The sequence below is a fragment of the Mustela lutreola genome, chromosome 8 (genome assembly GCF_030435805.1).
Source record: "Mustela lutreola isolate mMusLut2 chromosome 8, mMusLut2.pri, whole genome shotgun sequence".
In the NCBI taxonomy this organism is placed as follows: domain Eukaryota; kingdom Metazoa; phylum Chordata; class Mammalia; order Carnivora; family Mustelidae; genus Mustela; species Mustela lutreola.
In genome coordinates, this window is record NC_081297.1 from 142,558,412 (window position 1) to 142,579,060 (window position 20,649).

The window sequence follows — 20,649 nt, forward strand, 5'->3', positions numbered from 1 at the left end:
GAACCCCACGCCCAAAGTGTTCATAAAGAACGCAAATCGGTGACATAGGGAGCCCCATCTGAAAAGCGTCCTGGAGAAAATACGCAAATAAAATAGGCTAGAGCCAATCATTTACAGAAGCCTTCCCTTTTCTTCCCAAGAGAGGAAAAGTGGAAGACTGGCGCCTGCGCACACTCTCCTCCATGGCTCCATCCCACTTTGGCCATGGGGTGGCGCTGTGGGCGTGCTCCCCGGCAGCCAGATCCTCCCGGCCAGCTTCAGGCCGCTCTAGCCGCCCTTCTCGCCTGCTCTGCTGGGAGGCGGGCGCAGCCCCGGGGGTCCCTCCAAGATGGCGGCGCAGAGGAGGAGCCTGCTGCAGAGCGTGAGGAACCGACCCGCTCTCCGGGCTGGGGGTTGGGAGCCCAAGGGGGGCCTGTCGGGTGCAGGCGCGGCTCCCTCTCCGCCGTTGGGCCGCCTCCTTCTCCCTGGCGAGGTGTGGCCGCCGGCCTCTCCTCTCCCGGTCCGGCCCCCCTCACTCCCGAGGACGGGGGCGCGTGCAGCCGCGCGTGCGCGCTGCCGCCCGGTCGTCGGGGGCTGGGATTCGCGGTTCAGCGACCCCGAGCGTCAAGGGCGCGTCGAGGGTGGGGTGCGTCCTGGAGCCGGAAGGGAACGTGGCGCGCTGCGGCGGAGATGGCCGGGGCGGTGAGCCCACCGCCGGCCCCGAGCGGCCGCGGGAGAAAAAAAGTCATAGTCGCAGCAGCCGCTGGTGTACAGCTTATCATCTCCCCGGTTTCCTGCCAATTGCTTTACGTTGTAAGCTTAGTTTATGTTCACAGCCCCGGGAGGTAGGTACTACAGTTACTCCCGTTGGACAGGTAAAGAGACTGCGGTACAGAGAGGCAGGCGGTCACTTGTCCAAGGCCACTCGGCAGGAGGCCACACGGCACAGTCAGGGTTAAAATCGGGCCGTCTGATTGCAGAAACCTGTTAACCTCTAGGCGCTGCTGAAGGCATGACCGGAGTGGGAGCCCGGGTTCTGGTCCTAACACTTAACGCACTATGCCTTAGTTTCCTTAACTCTTAAGGGGAGAGCAGGCCGTGGGAGATTTGTCCCGAGACTCACCCTTACCCCGTAGTCTGGACCCCACCCCCACCCCCGCCATGGGTTTGTCGCTGGTGTCTTGCCCCTGTATCGTCCTGTCTCACATGCACGTAGATACACACACATCTTGGTGCCCTGAGCCTATTCTGATAGTGTGTGGGGCCCCTGGGGCCTCACCAGATGGGGCAGTCTGTTGTGCTTGCCTGTGCACTTGTCTGCCTCCCCTACTTAGGATCTATGACGGATCTCACCAGCGCTTACCACCACTAGGTGCCAGGCACTCAATAAATACTGGTGAAAAAAAGCATTTGTAGCCATGTCCAGGCTTGGCGTGGGACTTAGAGCTACAGCAGACACACCCTCCTGCACTTGGGCCTGAAAGCATCAGAATCAGAGGGAGGGATGACCTTCAGGGCTGTGTACTAATGACCGGCTTTGTGTAGACTGTCTTTTGAATTTGCCCTTCCACCATAGCAATTCCCAGGTCTGCCCAGTGGGGACTGCTCTCTTCCCCCTCCACATCTTTGGCTGCCCTTTTATTTGACAAGTGCTCTGCAGGTCAGCCTTGTCATTGAGTTAGGTAGGCCCGGCCCTTTGCTTTGTGAGCTCCCAAAGGGCAGGGCCCCTGTATAAATTTACCCATTGCAAAAATTCCAGAAATACAGGCTGGACTGTAGAGAGTGCTGGAAGTGGTAACTGCTGTGGGCCAGCTCGGCTTCCTGATGGGAGGGGCGTCCAGCTTCCTTCTTTCCTGGGTATAATGGCGCTGAGGAGACTCAGGTTGGACAGAAGCTTTGCTAGCTCCAGAATGTGTTCCTGGGTGGAAGGGGAATCCTTTCAAGACAGGACGATTAGCTTTGAGCAGATAACATCATGATGAGAGGCAAGGCGATGACAGAGATGTCCACACAAGGCCCGTCCCACCCTAAGGATGACCAAGACATCTCTGCTCACAGGGTGTCTGAGTGTCCAGGCTGCATATGTTGCTTGCTGACTGGCTCTCCACTGTCCTGAGTCTGGTAGGAGCAGCTCAAATACCAGCATTGAGCAGATGGCCTTGAGGGTTCCTAGTCTGTGGTTGTAGGACCTGGGGATACAAAGATAAGAAGTGTGCACACCCTCGGGGGAGGGAGCCCTCTACTACTAACACAGTGTGGAAGGCACTGTGTGGTCAGTGTTGAGAGGCCGTGGCCGGCCTGGTTTGACTGGGTCAGTGGAGGCTCGCAGAAAGGGCTGGGGATTTGCTGGCAACATGGTGCCGGGTGGGCATGCTGGGGCCAGGTGGCAGAGCACTGAGGAGTTTTACCTTTGTGGTCCCCAGCCAGCATGGTACCTTGAAAGGTCTTTTGAAGAAAAGAAGAGCTTTTGAAGATCGCTTAATGTGTTCAAAGGAACTTGGGCCCTTCGCAATCTCGCAAAAAGTTCCAGCCCCACAGGGACTTGGGCAAGTCACTTAACATCCCTGAACCTTAGTTCCCAACGGAAAAGACACCCAGGAGTGTTGTTAGGATTAAATGAACTAACACATGACTGTCCTAGCCCAGCATGGTCACAGTCCAGCCATGAAGTGCCACCTTCAGTTCTGAGCATTTAGCTGTCACTGAGCACTTACTGTGTGGCCAATACTGTGTTAGTGCAAGGGACACTTTCCTCACGAAGCCTCTGTTCTTTTTTTTTTTTTTAAAGATTTATTTATTTGACAGACAGAGATCACAAGCAGACAGAGGCAGGCAGAGAGAGAGAGGAGGAAGCAGGCTCCCCGCTGAACAGAGAGCCTGATGTGGGGCTCGATCCCAGGACCCTGGGACCATGACCCGAGCTGAAGGCAGAGGCTTTAGCCCACTGAGCCACCCAGGCGCCCCGAAGCCTCTGTTCTGATAAGGGAGACAGTCCCAGTGAGTAAATACAGATTGTAAACAATATACCTACAGCCTCAGTTGGTGCTGGGAGGAGGAGTCTCCTAGAATGGTGGAGGGACCGTTTTAAGAGTGGTAGGGAAAGATCACTCAGCATCTGATGGGATGAAGTAGGGGAGGGAGTATCCCTGGTTGAGGGACCTGGGATGCCAAGGCTCATGTGTTTGGGGAGCACCAAGGAGGCCAGCGTGGCTGGAGCTGAGTGCTTTGGGGGAGTGGGGGTCGCCGAGGTCCAAGGGACCTTTGTGGACCCTGGTGTGGACTTTGAATTCTATCCTAAGTGTGCTGTGAAACTCGGTGGGTTTTAGGGATATTTTAGGTTTTTAGTGGGGGCTGTATTTTGGAGGACGAGCTGGTCGGATTTGCTGGTGGATCAGATGGTGGGTGTGTGACCGAGGAAGAAGAGTCAAGAAGGATTGCAAGGTTTTTAGTTGGAACAACTGTGCCCTTGACTGGGGAGTCTCTGGAAGTCCAGCACACTTGGGGCCGAAAGAATCAGGAGTTTGGCCTCTGCTCTTCTGTCCTTAATTATGAAAAGAAAATCAACTTGAAATTCGGTTTTTTTAACTTAGAAACCTTGAGCCACTACAGCTATAAGATCACAGGTGCAGGCTCTGAATTTTTTTCTAATATACATCATCAGTTCCCCCATTAAAATAAAAACATCCACGAGGCCATCACCTACAACCGTCTCATCCGCCGTCAGAATGTGGCCGAGCGGCTCCAGCCCGCAGTAAGTGCCCCACAATTATTAGCCCCTTTATGAATGTATTAGGACTATATTTGTGATGAAAACATAGAGAGCCTTTGATGAAAACCCTGCTGGGAGAGGTGGGGGCCAGGAGTTGAGCTGGTCCCAGAGGAGTGGGAAGGAAAAGGGGGTCATTCAGAAAGACAGAGATGGCAGGAGACACTGGGTATTTTAAGCTTTTTGGAGAGAAAGAACAGCTGCCCCCCCCCCCCAGCCCCCACCCTGAGCCATCTTCCTGGGGGCATTATTCTCTCATTCTGAGCTTCCTTTTTGCCTCCAAGGAATTCGGGTGCTTTCACCACAAAAACACTCAGCCTTTTCATACTATAATTTGATATTCAAGCTGTGGCCTGAACTTGGAACCATGCTTTGTCCACTTTTGCTGCCCAGGAGTTGGAGATGAATGTCTGTGGGGACTTGCATGGACTGTTAGTCTGTGACGCGATCACACACGTGTGTGAGGCCGCTGAAGGGTGTGTGTGTACCGAGTACCCGGAACACCCTTCGCCACTGACCGTGCACCTGGAGCACGATCAGTGCTTTTCCTACCAAAACAGGAATTTTGGGACTCCCTCATACAAGTCAAAATTAGGCTTTTTTTTTTTTTTTTTTTTTTTTAAGATTTTATTTATTTGTTTGAGCGAGTGAGTGAGAAAGCGAGCAGAAGCAGAGAGAGGCAGATGGAGAGGGAGAAGCCGACTTCCCACTGAGTGGGAGCCCTGTGCCACCGTGCCGCGCCAGTGTAGGACTTGATCCCAGGACCCTGGGATCATGACCCCAGTCAAAGAAGACAGACACTCAGCCAACTCGGCCACCTAGGTGCCCCTAGTTTCGGCTTTTTGAAATGGCCTTCTTTCCTTACTATATTTTGTGTTCAGTTTCTTCTGAGAAATTAATTAGGAACCCATCAAAGAAAGTGGTGCAGGCTCACTGTGGGGGGTGTCTACGCAGCTCGGTAATGAGGCTGCGTGAGCGCGAGGAGCCCCCTTCTCGGCTGCTGGCAGACCTGGCATTTGTGGGTGTGGGAGAAAGTATGCATCATTGTGCGCGCGGGGGTGGGGAAGGGAGTGGTTTGGGTGACTAGGAAATACGTGACCTTTCTGAATATTGTTCAGAGATGTGGACCGTGTCGGGGTGGAATCAGCAACAGAGCGTTGGTGTGGCTAATCCTTGAAGGAGGGGTGGAGGCTGGGGCAGCAGGATGGCCGCCCACCTGGTCACAGCAGCATCAGAGCCATTTCGGGGGCACTGCTGATATTGGGGAAGACCGGGGACTGTCTCACTCCCTCATGGGCAGAACTGGGAATTCTCTGGCCACTTGTCACTGAACATCCGAGGGGCTGTGGGGACTGTTCCAGGCAGGGCCTCCCCCGAAGGAGCACTCCTAAATATATGAGAAATTCTCCATGTATCTTCGCATCCAAGACATTAATTATAAGGACCCGCCATTATTTTATATACTGCTAAGAAAGAAAACATCCTACTAATTAACTTGTAACACATCAACTTCGGATATTTAAAGATGAGAATATATGTCTTGAAATCAGCAAAATAAGCAGCTAACAGCACTAGGCTGTGAAACAACACAACACAACAGCACAACAGGGACGCCTGGCTGGCTGAGTCAGAAGAGCGTGTGACTCTTGATCTCAGCGTTGTGAGTTCAAGCCCCACGTGGGGTGTAGTAAATTTTTTTTTAGGATTATTTATTTATTTAACAGAAACCACAAGTAGGCAGAGAGGCAGGCAGAGAGAGAGGAAGGGAAGCAGGTTCCCCACTGAGCAGAGAGCCCAGATGTGGGGCTCAATCCCAGGACCCTGGGATCATGACCTAAGACAAAGGCAGAGGCTTGAACCCACTGAGCCACCCAGGCACCCCGAGGGTGTAGTAAACTTTAAAAAAAACAAAAACCCAAGAAACCAGTACCAAGTTAGAGCGTGAAAGTTGCCAAGACACCAGATGGTTAATGACCGCTATGCCTCCGTGAACCCTGAGGATGAATTTCTCCGGAAAGGGGCCCTGTAGCATTGGGCAGTTATTTTCCTGGAGCCCCGGACACGTACCCTGAGAGGGTTTGGTGTATGCTGGCCTAAAACTTATTGTTACATATCCCCCAGGTGTTTTGTTTCTGTTTTGTTTTGTTTTTTTAAGATTTTATTTATTTGTTTACTTGACAGAAACAGCGAGAGAGGGAACACAAGCAGGGGGAGAGGGAGAGGGAGAAGCAGGCTTCCCACCAAGCAGGGAGCCCGACATGACATGGGCTCCATCCCAGGACCCAGGGATCATGACCCAAGCTGAAGGCAGGCCCCCAGGCACCCCCCTTCCTTTTTTTTTTTTTTTTTAAACATATCACACAGATTATTTGCTTTTCAACTCCTTTTCAAACTCTGATGATAATCAAGAGAGAAAGACTTGGTTTGTTCCTCTATGTCCTTAACACCTTTCTGATTCTTGCTAGTCTCCTCCCTGTTGTTTTTGTTTGTTTGTTTTTGTTTTTTTAAGATTTTATTTATTTGACAGAGACACAGTGAACAGCGAGGGAGGGAATACTAGCAGGGGAAGTGGGAGAGGGAGAAGCAGGCTTCTTGCTGAGCAAGGAACCTGATGTGGGGGCTTGATGCCCAGCCACCCAGGTGCCCCTGTTGTTGTTTTTTTAAGGATTTTATTTTTAAGTAATCTCTACCCTCAGTTTTCGCATGAACTCACAACCCCGAGGTCAAGAGTTACGTGCTTCACCAGCTGAGACAGCCAGGTGTCCTACCCCTGCCTTCTTTTTCTTTTCTTTTTTTTTTTTTTTAAAGCAGAACAGAGCTCCAGCTCAGAGTCTATGACCAGTAATAGGTTCAGCTAGAATTTAATAATCTTGTTTTGTTTTCATTTTTTATCTTCAAGATAAAGCAGGTGATACTGGTTTTCTACTTAAAATACTGAAAACATTTATATTCAAAATGAAGTCATTTGAATAGAATAAAATATGACAGTGGAAAGAAAAAAATAGGGGGGCTCCTGGGAGGCTTAGTGGGTTAAAGCCTCTGCCTTCAGCTCGGGTCATGATCTCAGGGTCCTGGGATCGAGCCCCACATCGGGCTCTCTGCTCAGCAGGGAGCCTGCTTCCCCCTCTCTCTCTGCCTGCCTCTTTGCCTACTTGTGATCTCTGTCTGTCAAATAAATAAATAAAATGTTTAAAAAAAAAAAAAAGGAAGTGGCTAGTTCCTTGAAGATAGTGAATGGCTGGTTGAGGTCTGGGAAACATGGGCCTCTGGCACTAGTTGGATCTGAGCAGGGCTCTTGGAGGTGGAACAGGGCTCGGAAAGACCAGAAAAGGGGAGGGAGGCCTTGCCTCACCGTGGATACTTTTTAGTATGCTTTTGGGTAAATTTTTCTTATTTCTCCTTTATCTTAATGCCAAGTCAAGTCCAATTGGTTAAGGACTTTATGTTTAAAGAGTGTCAGTATGAAATAAGTAGGTCTTTGCCCAGCAAGTTTAATGTATATAAATAGTTGTTTTAAAATGTGTGTCTGTTTCTATGGCTATACCTCTGGGGTCAGTAGCCTCTTTATTTGAGATCCCCCAAATACATTGGCCTTTCAAGTAGGGCAAACCTTTGGTAGAAGTGTTGCTTCCTTCCTGTGTCGGTGTGGACTCCTTCTGCCAGAAGTAGGTTAGCTTCCCACGCTTTTTTGTTCTGGTCATAGTTTTTTAGAAATCATTTGGAACACCGTATAGAAGGCCTTATCTGTACAAAATAGACAGCTGAGTGAGATTGTTAATCTTCAAAGGGTGAGATTCAAAATTATGTCAATAGGCTGGAAGGCTGAGATGAAAGCATTAAGATATAATCCAACTAATGTAAATTTAGGTTTTAAAAAAATCCTCTACAGGAGTGTGGTTAGGGGAGACTGACTGGCGAGAACCTCAGGAAAAAGATGCTGTGATTTTAGTTGACAGCAAGTGGGAATTTTCCGTTGGAGGCTGGATGCCAGTCTTTTCTTTAAGTGTATAAAGGCTCTTGGATTTTGTGTCTTGATTTTTCTGTCCTACCCCCCTACTGATTTCTTTGGTTTGAGTTAATTTTAACATTAATTCTTTAGGTTTACTATCCTGTCAACTGCAAATAGAGATAATTGTACTTCTTCAGTCCTTAAGCTCAGCAAATATAAAATAGAGATAATTGTACTGCTCTACTTCTTTTTTTTTAAGATTTTACTTACTTATTTGATAAGACAGAGATCACAGTAGGCAGAGTGAGGGGAAGGGAAGCAGGCTCCCTACTGATGTACTGCTCTACTTCTTAAGCTTGACTTCTTTTCTCTTATCTAATTGTGTGGGCTGACACCTCTAGTTCAGTGTTAGGATAGTAGAGAAGGTGGGCATCCTTGCCGTGTTTCCGATTTTTTTTTTTTTAAGATTTTATTTATTTATTTGACAGGGACACAGCAAGGGAACACAAGCAGGGAGGGTGGGAGAGGGAGAAGCAGGCCTCCTGCCAAGCTGGGAGCCTCACGTGGGGCTCGATCTCAGGACTCTGGGATCATGACCTGAGCCAAAGGCAGACGCTTAACAACTGAGCCACCCAGGTGCCCCTGTGTTTCTGATTTTAATGAGAATCCCTCTTGTGTTTCCCTATTAAGTAAAATGCTGGCATTAGTACCAACTGAAGCATAAATATAATGGCATGTTAAACTGTCCATTGACTACTGTTGTCTTGAGTGTTATTATTGGGAATGGACCAAGACTGTCCTTAAGTAAACAATAGCACTGGAGTCCATACTCATCGACCTGAAAACCAGTTACTAGTTAATCAAATAATACACAGTTGCCGGGGCGCCTGGGTGGCTCAGCAGGTTAAAGCCTCTGCCTTCGGCTCAGGTCATGGTCGTAGGATCGAGCCCTGCGTCGGGCTCTCTGCTCAGTGGGAAGCCTGCTTCCTCCTCTCTCTGCCTGCTTGTGGTCTCTGTCAGTCAAATAAATAAATAAAATCTTTAAAAAAAAAATACACAGTTGCCCCTTGAACAACATGACTTTGAACTATGCATATTTACTTACATGACGATTTTTTCCATGAATACAGTACTGTATTGTGTTCTTTTCTACGATTTTCTCTATAAGATTTATATATTTATTCGAGAGAGAGGCAGCACCTGAGTGCATGTATGAGAGGATGGGCAGAGGGAGAGCAGAGAAAGAATTTTAAGTGGACTCCACATTAAGCAAGGAGCCCAACGCAGGGCTCGATCCCAGGCCCCGAGATCATGACCTGAACTGAAACCCAAGAGTCAGCTGCGTAACAGACTGTGCCGCCCAGGGGCCCCATTCCTTATGATTTTCTTAATATTTTATTTTTTCTAGCTTACTTTATTGTAAAAATTCGGTATATAATACATATGACATACAAAACATGTTAATTAAACATTTATGTTATTGATAAGGCTTCCTTCCAGTCACCAGTAGTCTATGTCAATAGGTGAGTTTTTGGGGGAGTCGAAAGTTACATGTGGACTTTTGACTGCAGGAGGTTGGTGCTCCAATCTGAGTGGCATTCAGGAATCAGCTAGATTTCCAAAATATTGCTAGCTCAATATTATGAAAATCATATGTCAAAGAGAGCACTTAATATCACAGAGGTGGGGCGCCTGGGTGGCTCAGTGGGTTAAGCCTCTGCCTTCAGCTTAGGTTATGATCTCAGGGTTCTGAGATCGAGCCCCACATCAGGCGCTATGCTCAGCAGGGAGCCTGCTTCCTCCCTCCCTCTCTCTGCCTGCCTCTCTGCCTACTTGTGATCTCTCTCTGTCCAATAAATAAATCTTTAAAAAAATTTAACATCACAGAGGTGTCCAGGCTCTAGTCGTGAATACCTTCCGAGAGCAAAGTGCTTGTAAGTAGATGTACCGTTGTCATACGGTTTTTCAGATTCGGGAGAATCTGATTCGGGAGAATCAGATTCGTTTCTCCCACACGAGCTGAGTGTGGCTGCAGCGGTCTGGGCAGCGTCGTCCAGCTCCTGGTAGCAATGTCATGGGCGCCCATTGGGAATTGCTTTCAGATGAGTTGTCACTGTGCCCTGAAACGCCGACATGCCCAGGTCCTCTGTCATCCGTACCAGTTTGTTTCCTTCCTTCCTTGCGGAAGACTCTCATTGGTGGTTTTTGTAGCGTATCTCACAATATCAAGTGGGCCCGTAAGTGGCTTGGGTAGTACTTATTTTTTGCTGGAAAGTATGAATTTGTTGGAAAGATTCGAGTCCCTGAAGCCTGTCTCTGTCCCCTGTGGGAGGTAGAGAATGGTAGAGGAAGCACCACGGTTGCAACACCGATGACAGGTTTTGCATCCTGGGTGACACATTTATATTGTTCATCTCGTATTCAAGGACAAGTTCAATCCATCTGAAGCTCCTCTTTCATCACAGACAGTATGCTGTCTGTACTTTAGAAAGTATAAACATCTTCCATGCTTTATTTTAAAAGATTTATTTATATATTCGACACAGAGAGAGAGAGAGGGAGAAGCAGGCTCTCCACTGAGCAGGGAGTCTGATGCTGGGCTCCATCCCAGGACCCTTAACCGCTTAACCAACTGAGCCACCCACGCACCCCTTTGGCTGCCCTCTGAAACAGCTATGGGCCTTTAGGGTGCTGAATATTGGTCTCTTGACCCATCTTTTCAGGAGGAGGACATAGGACACACCTGACTGGGGAGGTGCTTTTGTGCTTAAATGTCATTTGAGTTGGAGGCAAGAGACAGACCCTAGAAAAAAAAGCTTCTTTTGGAAACTTATTTGCCAGGTTGTCTTTGTTAGGTCTCTGACAGTGGAGATGGATTAAGCAGATCTAAGACCTAAGGAATAATCGGCACAGAGCCGTTCATTGTAAAGTACTTAACTCCTTGGCAGTGAACTCTCTTCAGTGGCGTGGAAGGCCTTACCCTGTTCCCACCTAGGCACACGTGTATGAACACAGTAGCAAGCCACTTTCCCCTCTGGTCACTGCAGAGGCCACACTGGCCTTCTTTGACTTCGTAAATCTCACTCACTTACTTTTCCACCTCAGGGTCTTTGCACATGCTGTTACCTCTGCCCAGAAGGCTCCTTTCCCACTTTTCTGAGATGGTCACTGCTCCATCATCATTTGGGTCTGGTTCAGAAGTCGCCTTTTCTGACCACTTCATCTAAAAGAGCCATCTCTCTGTCCCTTACTGTAATTATTTTCTCCATGGCACATATCCCTGTCTCAAATAGCTGTATTTATTGTATCACATATTTAAAGTTTCTCGTTGACTAGAAAGGAGGCTTCAGACAAGGACCCTCAGTCATTTTCCGCACTGTGGTTCCAGCACCTAGAATAATGCTAGCCTTCTGTAAATGCCTAGTAAATGTTTATGGAATATGTTTGTATTAATGGAATGTACTCCTCCAGCATAATGTCATATGTGGATTCCGAAGACTTAATTAAGTTGTCATTTCTATTAAGAGAGACATGTATATTGCTTTCAGATGAGACAGGTAACGATTTCAGCTAGACAGTTTGTGTCACCATGAAGCAGTTTTTCTCTCATCGTATGTGTCTTGACCTACATGCCTGGTGTCCTCAGAAGCTGAGCAGAATTTCAGCTCTTGTTGCTGTTTCTTTTCCACAGCTAGGTTTCGGTCACATTTGCAGTTTTCGCAGGCTACTACTAATAGACCTTAGTGGCTTTTCAGACCTTGTGGTGACATCATGTGAATAAGTCCTGTAAAAATGTAAGTAAGATTAAAGACACATCACATCGATGAATTGAAAGATTCACGCGGTGAAGATGTCGGATCTCAAACTGATCTGTGAACAGTTCCAGTCAAAATCCAAGCGAGATTTTCTTGTAGATATAGACAAACTGAGATTTTATTTATTTGACAGAGACACAGCAAGAAAGGGAACACAAGCAATGGGAGAGGGAAGAGCAGGCTCCCTGCCAAGCAGGGAGCACATTGTGGGGCTCAATCTAGGGATCCCAGGATCATGACCTGAGCCGGAGGCAGATGCTTAACGACTGAGCCACCCAGGCGCCCCAGACAAAGTGATTTTAAAATTTATAGAGAAGGCAAAGGAAATAGGATCACTGAAGTCATTTTGAAAACGAATGAAGTTAGAGGCCACCCACTACCCAATTGTATAATATAGATTATAAGTAAAATGTAGATTTGATAATAAGAGATTTTGAATATAAGTTTATAAAATCGCGGTAATCAAGAGCATGTAACTGGTGGAGGGATGGACACACAGATTCATGGCACAGAGTGGAGACCAGAGACAGACCCACACAAGGACAGCCAGTTAATTTTTTTTGAAAGAGGCACAGAGATAATTTAATGGAGAAAGGGCAGTCTTTTCAACAAATGGCGTTGGAACAGTTGGATATCCACATATGAAACAAAAAAAACTTAGACCTAAACTTCCTGTCTTAGACAGAGATTAACCCCAAATGGATCACAGGTCTAAATGTAAAACTGTGAAACTATCAGAAGAAAACCCTAGGTCTCTGTGGCCGGGGCCAGGCAGACAGTTATTAGAACATGAAAGCATGCACCGTGAGAGAAAAAGCTGATAAAATGGGTTTCATCAAAACTAGAAACTCTTGGCCTGCAAAAGACACCAATAAGCAAATAAAATGATAAGCTACAGGGGTGCCTAGGTGACTCAGTCGGTTAACCTCTGACTGTTGGTTTCAGCTCAGGTCATGATCTCAAGGACTGTAGGATCCAGCCTGGAGTCAGCCTCCCCACTCAGCGGGGAGTCAGCTTGAAGGACCCCTCCCTCTGCCCCTCCCCTGCTCGTTCTCTGTCTCTCTGTCTCTCTCAAAGTAAATAAATCTTAAAAGAAAGAAAGAAACAAACAAACAACAAGCTACAGTCTGGGAAAAAATATTTGCAAATCACATGTCCAACAAAGGACTTTATCCAAAAGACATAAAGAGCTCTCAGATCTCAACAGGTGAAAAAACAAAACAACCCAACTGAAAAATGGACAGAAGAAAAAAAAAATGGGCATAAGATTTAAAACAGACACTTCACCAGAGATGGTAGGATGACAGTGTAGCACATGGAGAGATGCTTAACACCATTATAAGTCACCAGGGAAATGCAAATCACAGCACAATGAGCTAGCACTACAGGCTTTCTAGAATGTCTCCATTTAACAAAAGGGACCCTGCAATGATGAGGAGGCAGAGCCCATGGAACTCGCCTTGTGCATTTATGGGCAGGAGCGCAAATGGTACACCACTTTGGGAAACAGTTGGCAAATTCTTAGAAAATCAGACAGCCGTCTTATCCCTACTCTAGAGATGTGAAAGGTCACATTCACACAGAAACCTGCCTGTGACTCTTCATACCAGCTGTCCATACCTGCCCCAAGCTGGGAACAGCCCAGAGGCCCTTGAGTGGATAAGCAGATGGGCTTCTATCCAACTGGTGGAAAATTCTCCAATGAAGGGACAAACTTGTTGCCCGCAGCAACTTGTGGGGGGGGGGGGAGGAGGTCTCAGGCATGGTGCTGAGTGAGAGGATCCCATCTCAAAAGGTTATGCACCTTGAGACCTGGAGCAGAGTGGTGGGTTTGCCAGGGGCTGGGGAGTGGGAGGGGAAGTTAGTGTCCAGTGGGGACAGAGTTTCAGTTTTTCATGATGGAAAGAACCATGGGGATGGGTGGCAGGGCTGGCTATGCAGCAGTGAATAGTTAGTACCCCTGAACTATTAAAGACAATAAAGATCGTGAATTTTGCTATGTGTGTTTTATCACAATAAAAAGAAAAAAAGTCATGTACTGCCTAATTGCACCAAAGACATTCTTGAAAAGACCATGTAGTGGCGCAGCACAGGGCTAGAGGAGGGTGTGGCTACAAAGGGGCAACATGAGGGTCTGCTTTAGGGCAGTGGGGCTGTTCCAGATCTTGGGGCGGCAGTCACACGAAACGCCTGTTCCCATTCATAAACTCGCGTGCCAAAAAAAAGTCCATTTTACTATATGTTAATTTAAATACAAAAATAAGCTCCCACATCCTGCAGAAGTTGCTCTAGGGTGCAAAGCACAGAACTAACCCACTAGAATAAATGCAACATGAAAGCAATTAAAAAAGCCATAGAGTCCCTGGCTGTCAGTATGTAAATGAACAGAACATGAAATTTGCCACAAAAACTAACCACAGGCCTTTTATATATCCGATTGCAAAGGCCTGTCAAAGTGGTTTTCGCAGCCTTCTTTGAAGGCCCTGACTACTTCCTTGGAGGCAGTCGTGCACAGTACCCATGCCTGTTTAATACACAGCATCCCATCCAGACTTTGGGATTGTCCCAGTTGTTTCCATTTGCTGTAGTTCAGCCCAGTGGCCCTGGGAATGCTCCTGGAGCCCAGCCAGCTTCGGGGAGGCGCTCAGTGAGAAACAGTGGATGGCACCTGAGTGTTGTGTCAGAGTTGTCTCTGCGGCTAAAATAATGCAGATGCTCAGAGTGAACTCAAGATTTAGGCCGATCAGAATTTGTGTTTGGGCTGGGGCTGGACAGCTGTGTATGTGCGCGCGCGCGTGTGTGTAAGGTTCTAAGCTCCGTGTGTGTGTGTGTGTGTGTGTGTGTAAGGTTCTAAGCTCCATGGTGATGACACTGGGCAGTCTACTTGGAGATCCATGGGGTAGAATGGAAGTCAGACAGGGGCAGGCAGGAGGGAGGGAGCCAGGCGTACTAGGAGTGCATGGGAAGGCTGTCAGTCAAGCCCGGCTGGTGGTGGGGTGGTCTTCCTGAAGGAGGACTTCCTAGAGGCCCTGCCTGACTGCTGAGCCAGAGTCCCAAAGAGCATGGAGTAATGCCAGACAAGGAGTCTGTTCATGCAGACGGAAGGAGTGCGGTGCCGGGAGCCTTGTGCTGATGGAGAAGGCTGTGGCACCCGGCAGGTGGGAGAGTCACCAGAGGAGGACAGAAGCCCCAGGGGCACGGAGCAGGAACAAGGCGGTTTCTCTGGTGTCGGGCTGCCTGAGTCAGTCACCTGAAGGAGCTGCTGCATATGCCAGTGCCCTGGGATCGGCCCTTCTGGGGGCTGGGCCTAGAGGCCTCCAGTTAGAGCTAGTGCCCAAGTGATTGGCATCAGAGCCACAGCAGGGAGAGGTAGGGAGCCACCAAAGAGCTTTCTACCAAGTTTGCTCTCCAGAGTATGTCTCACTCATGTTTTGTAACATAGTTCATGCTTGGAAACCACTGCTGGGCCTTAATTTGGGAGCTCTAGGCTTTTCTAGACTTCCTGGGGAAAAGCATTGCGGACTTCCCATAAAAACACACAGACCCTTCTGTAGGCTTTAGTTCGTATAAGCATCGTTTTCCAGAAGGAAGTGGAACCTTCTCCACAGGGCTCGGGCTACTATGGTTTTGTTGGGGAAGAAGGAGGTGTGGGGCCCAACCTGGGGAGAAGGTGACACTTCTCCGTTTCCTGGTGTCCTTCTCAGGAGCAGCAGCCAAGCTGGACAGATGACCTTCCACTCTGCCACCTCTCTGGGGTTGGTACTGCCTCCAACCGCAGCTACTCTGCTGATGGTAAGGGCACTGAGAGCCACCCACCAGAGGACAGCTGGCTCAAGTTCAGGTGAGTGTGCCAGCAATGTCCCCCTGGGCATTGGAGGCAGATTTATGGGGCAAGAAAAAGCAGCACTTTTGCACCTCTCTCGAATGGGGCTCACTGCTGAGGTGGGGTCCGTGGGAGGCAGTACCTGCTGCTGTCCCTTGCACATCTGGACCTCACCCCCACCACCCAGGGCCTGCTACAGTGGGGGTGGGGAGCGTCCCAGAAGGCCATGCCCGAGTGGCATGAGGGTCAATGTGGGGAGACTCAGGTGGGCAGCTAAAGCCACCGCTGCCGTGTCTTTGGCCTCATCCCAAGTCCTGGCCCTCCTCCCCTCCACTTGGGAACTGGCGTCACTCTCCTACAAGCCCCCGGTCCCAAGCTGCTCCCACTCTCTCTGGCAGGAGTGAGAACAACTGCTACCTGTACGGGGTCTTCAATGGCTACGATGGCAACCGAGTGACCAGCTTCGTGGCCCAGCGGCTGTCTGCCGAGCTCCTGCTGGGCCAGCTCAGCGCCGAGCACACCGAGGCGGACGTGCGGCGCGTGCTGCTGCAGGTAGTGATGCTGGGGCTGGCCGACCGCGTCCCCAGGGAGCTCAGCCTGACAACTGCCAAGTGCTGGGTTCGCCAGGGTTGGTCTGAAGATGCTGCCAGCTCCTTCTGCGGAGGGACCTGCTCTGGGTGGCTCCCCAAGAGGCAGGGCGTGAGGAGTGCCATGGGCAGGGTGTCTAGATTTTTTTTTTTTTTTTAGATTTTATTTATTTGGCAGAGAGAGATCACAAATAGGCAGAGAAGCAGACAGAGAGGGGAGGAAGCAGGCTCCCTGCTGAGCAGAGAGCATGATGGAGGGCTCGATGCCAGGACCCCAGGATCATGACCTGAGCTGAAGGCAGAGGCTTTAACCCACTGAGCCACCCAGGTGCCCCAAGGGGGCTTAAAGTGGTAGGGGCTTCGGGCAGCAAGGAAGTTTACAGGCCGTTTACTGCCCTGTAACTTAAGGAGCAAGGATCTTATTTTTATTTAAAGATTTTTGTTTTATTTATTTTTAAAGATTCCCTTTATTTATTTGAGAGAAAGAGAGAGCACAGAGGGAGAGGGAGAAATAGACTCCATGCTGAGCAGAATCCGATGTGGGGCTCGATCCCAGGACCCTGAGACCATGACCTGAGCCTAAGGCAGAGGCTTAACCCACTGAGCCACCCAGACACCCCAGATGATTTTTTTTTTTTTTTTTAAGTAATCTCTGCACTCAGTGTGGGGCGTGGACCTCGAACTTAAAACCATGATCAAGAGTCACATGCTCTTCTGACTGAGCCAGCCAGGCGTCCCAAGAAGCAAAGATTTTTTTTTAAAAAGATTTTATTTATTTATTTGACAGAGAGAGACATAGCAAGAGAGGGAACATAAGCAGGGGGAGTGGGAAAGGGAGAAGCAGGCTTCCCGCTGAGCAGGGAGCCCTATGCAGGGCTTGATCTCAGGACCCTGGAATTATGTCCTGAGCTGAAGGCAGACGCTTAGCGACTGAGTCACCCAGGTGCCCCCAAGGAGCAAAGATTTTAAGAGCCGGTTATGGCATTCCACAATGCCAGAGGCCTGTGGGCGTGCTGGAAGTTCCATGGAGGCCCTGTTGGAGAGCCCGGTGCTGTGTTCTGATGGGCAGTAAGATGAGCTCCTGGGTCTGGGGACCTGAGTCCGGGGTGTCCAGACGCCTTGCTGGGGGTGGCTTGCACTTAGACGACTGCCCCACGGAGGTGTTCCCCGCGGTGTGGCGGGCGGTAAGCCAGTGCCGCACCACGCTGGTGACAGTGTAGTAGGTCCTGCCCAGTGAACCAGGATGTGACTCTGTGAGTTCAGCCTCCCAGCCGCTGAGAGGCCCAAAGAATGGCAGTTGCCAGCCTTTGGTTTGGGAGCATAATTTGCCATTCAAAACAATGCATTTTCAAGTTCTGTGGGAGCCCAGTCCCCCTGCTGTGAGCTCAGGCCTCTTGGGCTATTGTGTCTTAAGCTCCCCCAAGACCAGGAGAGATAGGGGACCTGAGGACCTTCAGGCCAGGGAAGAAGGAGTAGGGAAGCAGTGACCCAGAAAGGCTGGAGTGTTGGAGCAGAGGGTTGATTGCTGGTGGCTGGCACGGGGAGGAAGCTGGGGAGTTATCCTTGGAGTTGTGGGCAGAGGGTTGTGTTCGGGAGCCACAAAGATGGGTGGTGACTGAGCTTCAGGCAAGGGAGCCCTCCTGGAGGTTAGAGACGGCCTCTGGTGCGCTAGTGTTCGCCTGCACTTAGAGGCGGGTGACCTTCATCACCCTGGTGTCCTCCAAATTGGAACTGCCCATGTGCGTGGGACTTGCGTATGAAAGTCATCCCACTGCCAATGACCTGACCAAGCCACTGGCCTGTGAGCCGCTGCCCCTGAGTCGGTAACAATACGGACAAGGACAAGACGCTTGTCGTGGGCAGCCATGCACTGCATGGACATTTGTCCTGAGCAGGCTGAGCTGACCCCGTCTTGCCACAGTCCGAGGGGGCGCACAGACCCCCCCTTGGCGATCCCAGCTTGCCGGGGGAGTGGGGGGGGGGGCGCTCAGGCAGTGGCGGGCTGTGCCACTGCTAACCCCTGGGTCCCTGGGCAGAGTGCTGAGGAGCCAGAAGCTGCGTCCTCTGGCCATTGGGAAAGCCTTCCCCTGCGGGATTTAGCTCCTTCCAGAAAGGATCCTCTCCACGGTGGCGAAATGGCACTTGTAGCTGTGTCACGCCACTGCTGGGAGCCGTCCCTGATCTGTGATCTCACGGGGAGGGTGAGTAGGGCAGCCCCACTCCGTGAGGGCCTCAGTTGCTAATAAAGCCCACCAAGGAGCCAGAATCTGAGGTTCTGGGGGAGGGGTGCAGCCATCTGGGCCGGAAGCCCACAGGCAGCCAGGAGGGGCCACGGTGGTCCATTGTCCCCAGGACACCCAGTCCACGGTGGCCGGTGCTGCTGCCTGAAAGGAGCCAAGGGGAACAAGGGAGTAGGCTTCGTGAGTTGACCTTCAAGCGAGCTGGCTGTCAGCTGTGGCTCTGTGGGTGCCCGGATGAGGAATGGAGGAGAGGTGTGCTGTGTGTTGCCTCCAAAGTGTAAGGAGATGCCAGGTGTGGTGGGAGGCTGAGTAGTTCACAGCTGGTGTTTAACCTCAAGTGGGGTTTCCCGGCCTTTACAGGACCAACTAAGGCCCTTGAATTTTATGTGGGGCAATAGCCCAGCCTCCATCGCAGATGAATCCTGCCCGAAGGCGGTTGAATGCCTTCTATATCCTGCCTGTTAGGCCTCGTCATTTAAAGGGTGCCCCTTGCTGATGTGGGGTGGGGTTCCCAGGAAGTGTCCACAAGAGCAGTAAAATGTCTCTATGTGTCCCAGTGGGTCGTTAGAGAAGTATACGGTGGTTGTCTCCTAGAGGAAGGACAGGCTCCAGGGGACAGCCGGGTCCCTCAGGCAGGGTCATGGACAAGTGCCCCCCTCAGAGGTCAGGATACAGGCTCCAGATCCTGCTGTCCGGGATGGGGCCGGCCAGGAGGTGGTGGCGTCTGCAGCACCTGAGCCAAGGCCTCTAGTTTGTGTCCTGGTCTTCTTGAAAGCAAGCATCAGGGTTCCCTGATCCCCAGAGCTGCCCATACAGAGAGGCCTCTGCATCATCTCGGGAGGGAGGGAGCTGGGTGGCAGGCCACTCTCCATGGGTACCCAGAAGAGGCCCAGAAACACCCTGCCACCGTATCCTTTAGAGCCCCTCCATTGGTTCCTGGCTGTAGCAGCAAACAAGATTTGAACTTTAAAAACATTCGTTTTTCATCTAGTTAGAGCATTGATACCATCTACTGCCCTTAGTACCAGCTGACATTTCTATAAATTATAATGGCATGGCCTTTTATTTGTGGCCAACTCCTAAGATTCTGGCCCCAAGGGTGCCTCCTCTGGGTTGGACATGGTCAGGGAGTGTGGAAGCTCAACACTGAGCAAAATGACATGCCCACCGAACCATCTAGTGTCTACCTACGAGGGAATGGGCTTCATCCATGGTCGCCCATGGTGGGCTTGAGCTCTGATCTTGACAGAGGGATGGGCCCAGCACCCAGCTATAAAAACTCGTCAGGAGAGGCAAAACATCTTCCCCCCTTATCTCCAAGGGCACCGGAGTCTCGGGGATCTCTTCCTCAGAGCCCACCACCGCCTTTTGGATTTTGTCTGTCTCCTGCCTTTGTGGCTTGACACATTGGGGAGCCCCCTTGCTGTGGTGACAAGTCTGGGGGTCCTCTAGGGTGTCTACTAAAATGGGTCCTCGATACCTTGGGTGTTTTGTTTAACCAGTTAGAAATTTTAGAGTCTTTGGCCAGACTAGCCAGACGGACGCATGTCAGCCACTGCAAATAGCAGCTGGGAGCCAGTTCCAAGTCCCGTAAAGGTCAGTACCGTTCTCGCCACTTTGGACAAATGTTTCTAGAAAACCTTGCATGGCCAGCCTGGTGTGGTTACCTGTCTCCATTTCCAGGTCACGCTGGTCGTCATCGGATGATCTGGTGCAGAGGAAGGTAGCTGAGAACACCTGGGATGGAGGTGGTCTCTTTCCCCATTCGTGCTGCCGCCTCCTGCACTCGGGCGGCCTAGTCCGTGTCCGAGGAAGTGGCTCCAGCTCTGCCCGGGCTGTGTCCCCCAATGTGTCCAAGCAAGCCTACCCCCGCCAGCCCCCAAGAACGTAGCAGCCCACCACGCTCAGTAAGGCTCGGGCCACTTCAGCAGAGCTCTTCCAAGAGTCTAGTAGTTTTTCAGCCTCCTCTGGGGACTGGGAGGGAGCCAGTATTGTGTGCTCAGGGGCCCCGCTTTTAGTGAGGGTTTGTTCTGCTGTAGCGTGCCAGGGATGGGACTCCCAGTATCCACTGGGTTGGGGGACCATCTGTGACAGCGGCAGGGAACACAGCCACAGAGGCGGTGCTGACCTGGGACGCCATGATGCCCCTGGTGGCGTTGCCTCTGCCGTGGGTTAGGGCTGGCTCCCCCAGCTCAGCAGCCAGCCTCCCTTTCCCACGCTAGTCTAGGGGAGCTCTCCTTGGCTCCCGGGGGCTGCCTAGCCTGCGCCCCTGCTGGGATGGAGGCAGCGCCATCCTGTCCTAGTTAGCTCACTGGGGCTCGACTTTGACCCACGATTAGAACCAGTCACCTCCAGACCAGACATCTGGTGGGGTCTTGTTCCTAGACGAATGGGAAGCACATCCACCTTGGACTGGGGCCTGCTGGCTAGTCTCTGCAGGGGAGCCTGACCTTTTACTGCACTAACAACCTAGGGCATTTGTGGCCGCAC

The 20,649-nt window shown here is 50.5% G+C and overlaps 1 protein-coding gene across 4 annotated transcripts in view; it reads left to right on the forward strand.

Moving 5' to 3' along the window:
• The first annotated feature begins 255 nt into the window (after positions 1-255).
• TAB1 (TGF-beta activated kinase 1 (MAP3K7) binding protein 1) overlaps positions 256-20,649 on the forward strand; it is a 33,031-nt gene continuing 12,637 nt past the window's right edge. The window contains exons 1-3 of one of the 4 annotated variants that reach the window (XM_059187018.1): positions 256-361; positions 15,214-15,350; positions 15,731-15,884. In XM_059187018.1, coding sequence (XP_059043001.1) covers positions 329-361; positions 15,214-15,350; positions 15,731-15,884 — 324 coding nt within the window. In that variant the 5' untranslated portion in view covers positions 256-328. Of the gene's footprint in view, positions 362-625; positions 793-15,213; positions 15,351-15,730; positions 15,885-19,928; positions 20,067-20,649 lie in introns of those variants that run through there. The other 3 variants (XM_059187017.1, XM_059187016.1, XM_059187019.1) reach the window with 3 other exon arrangements.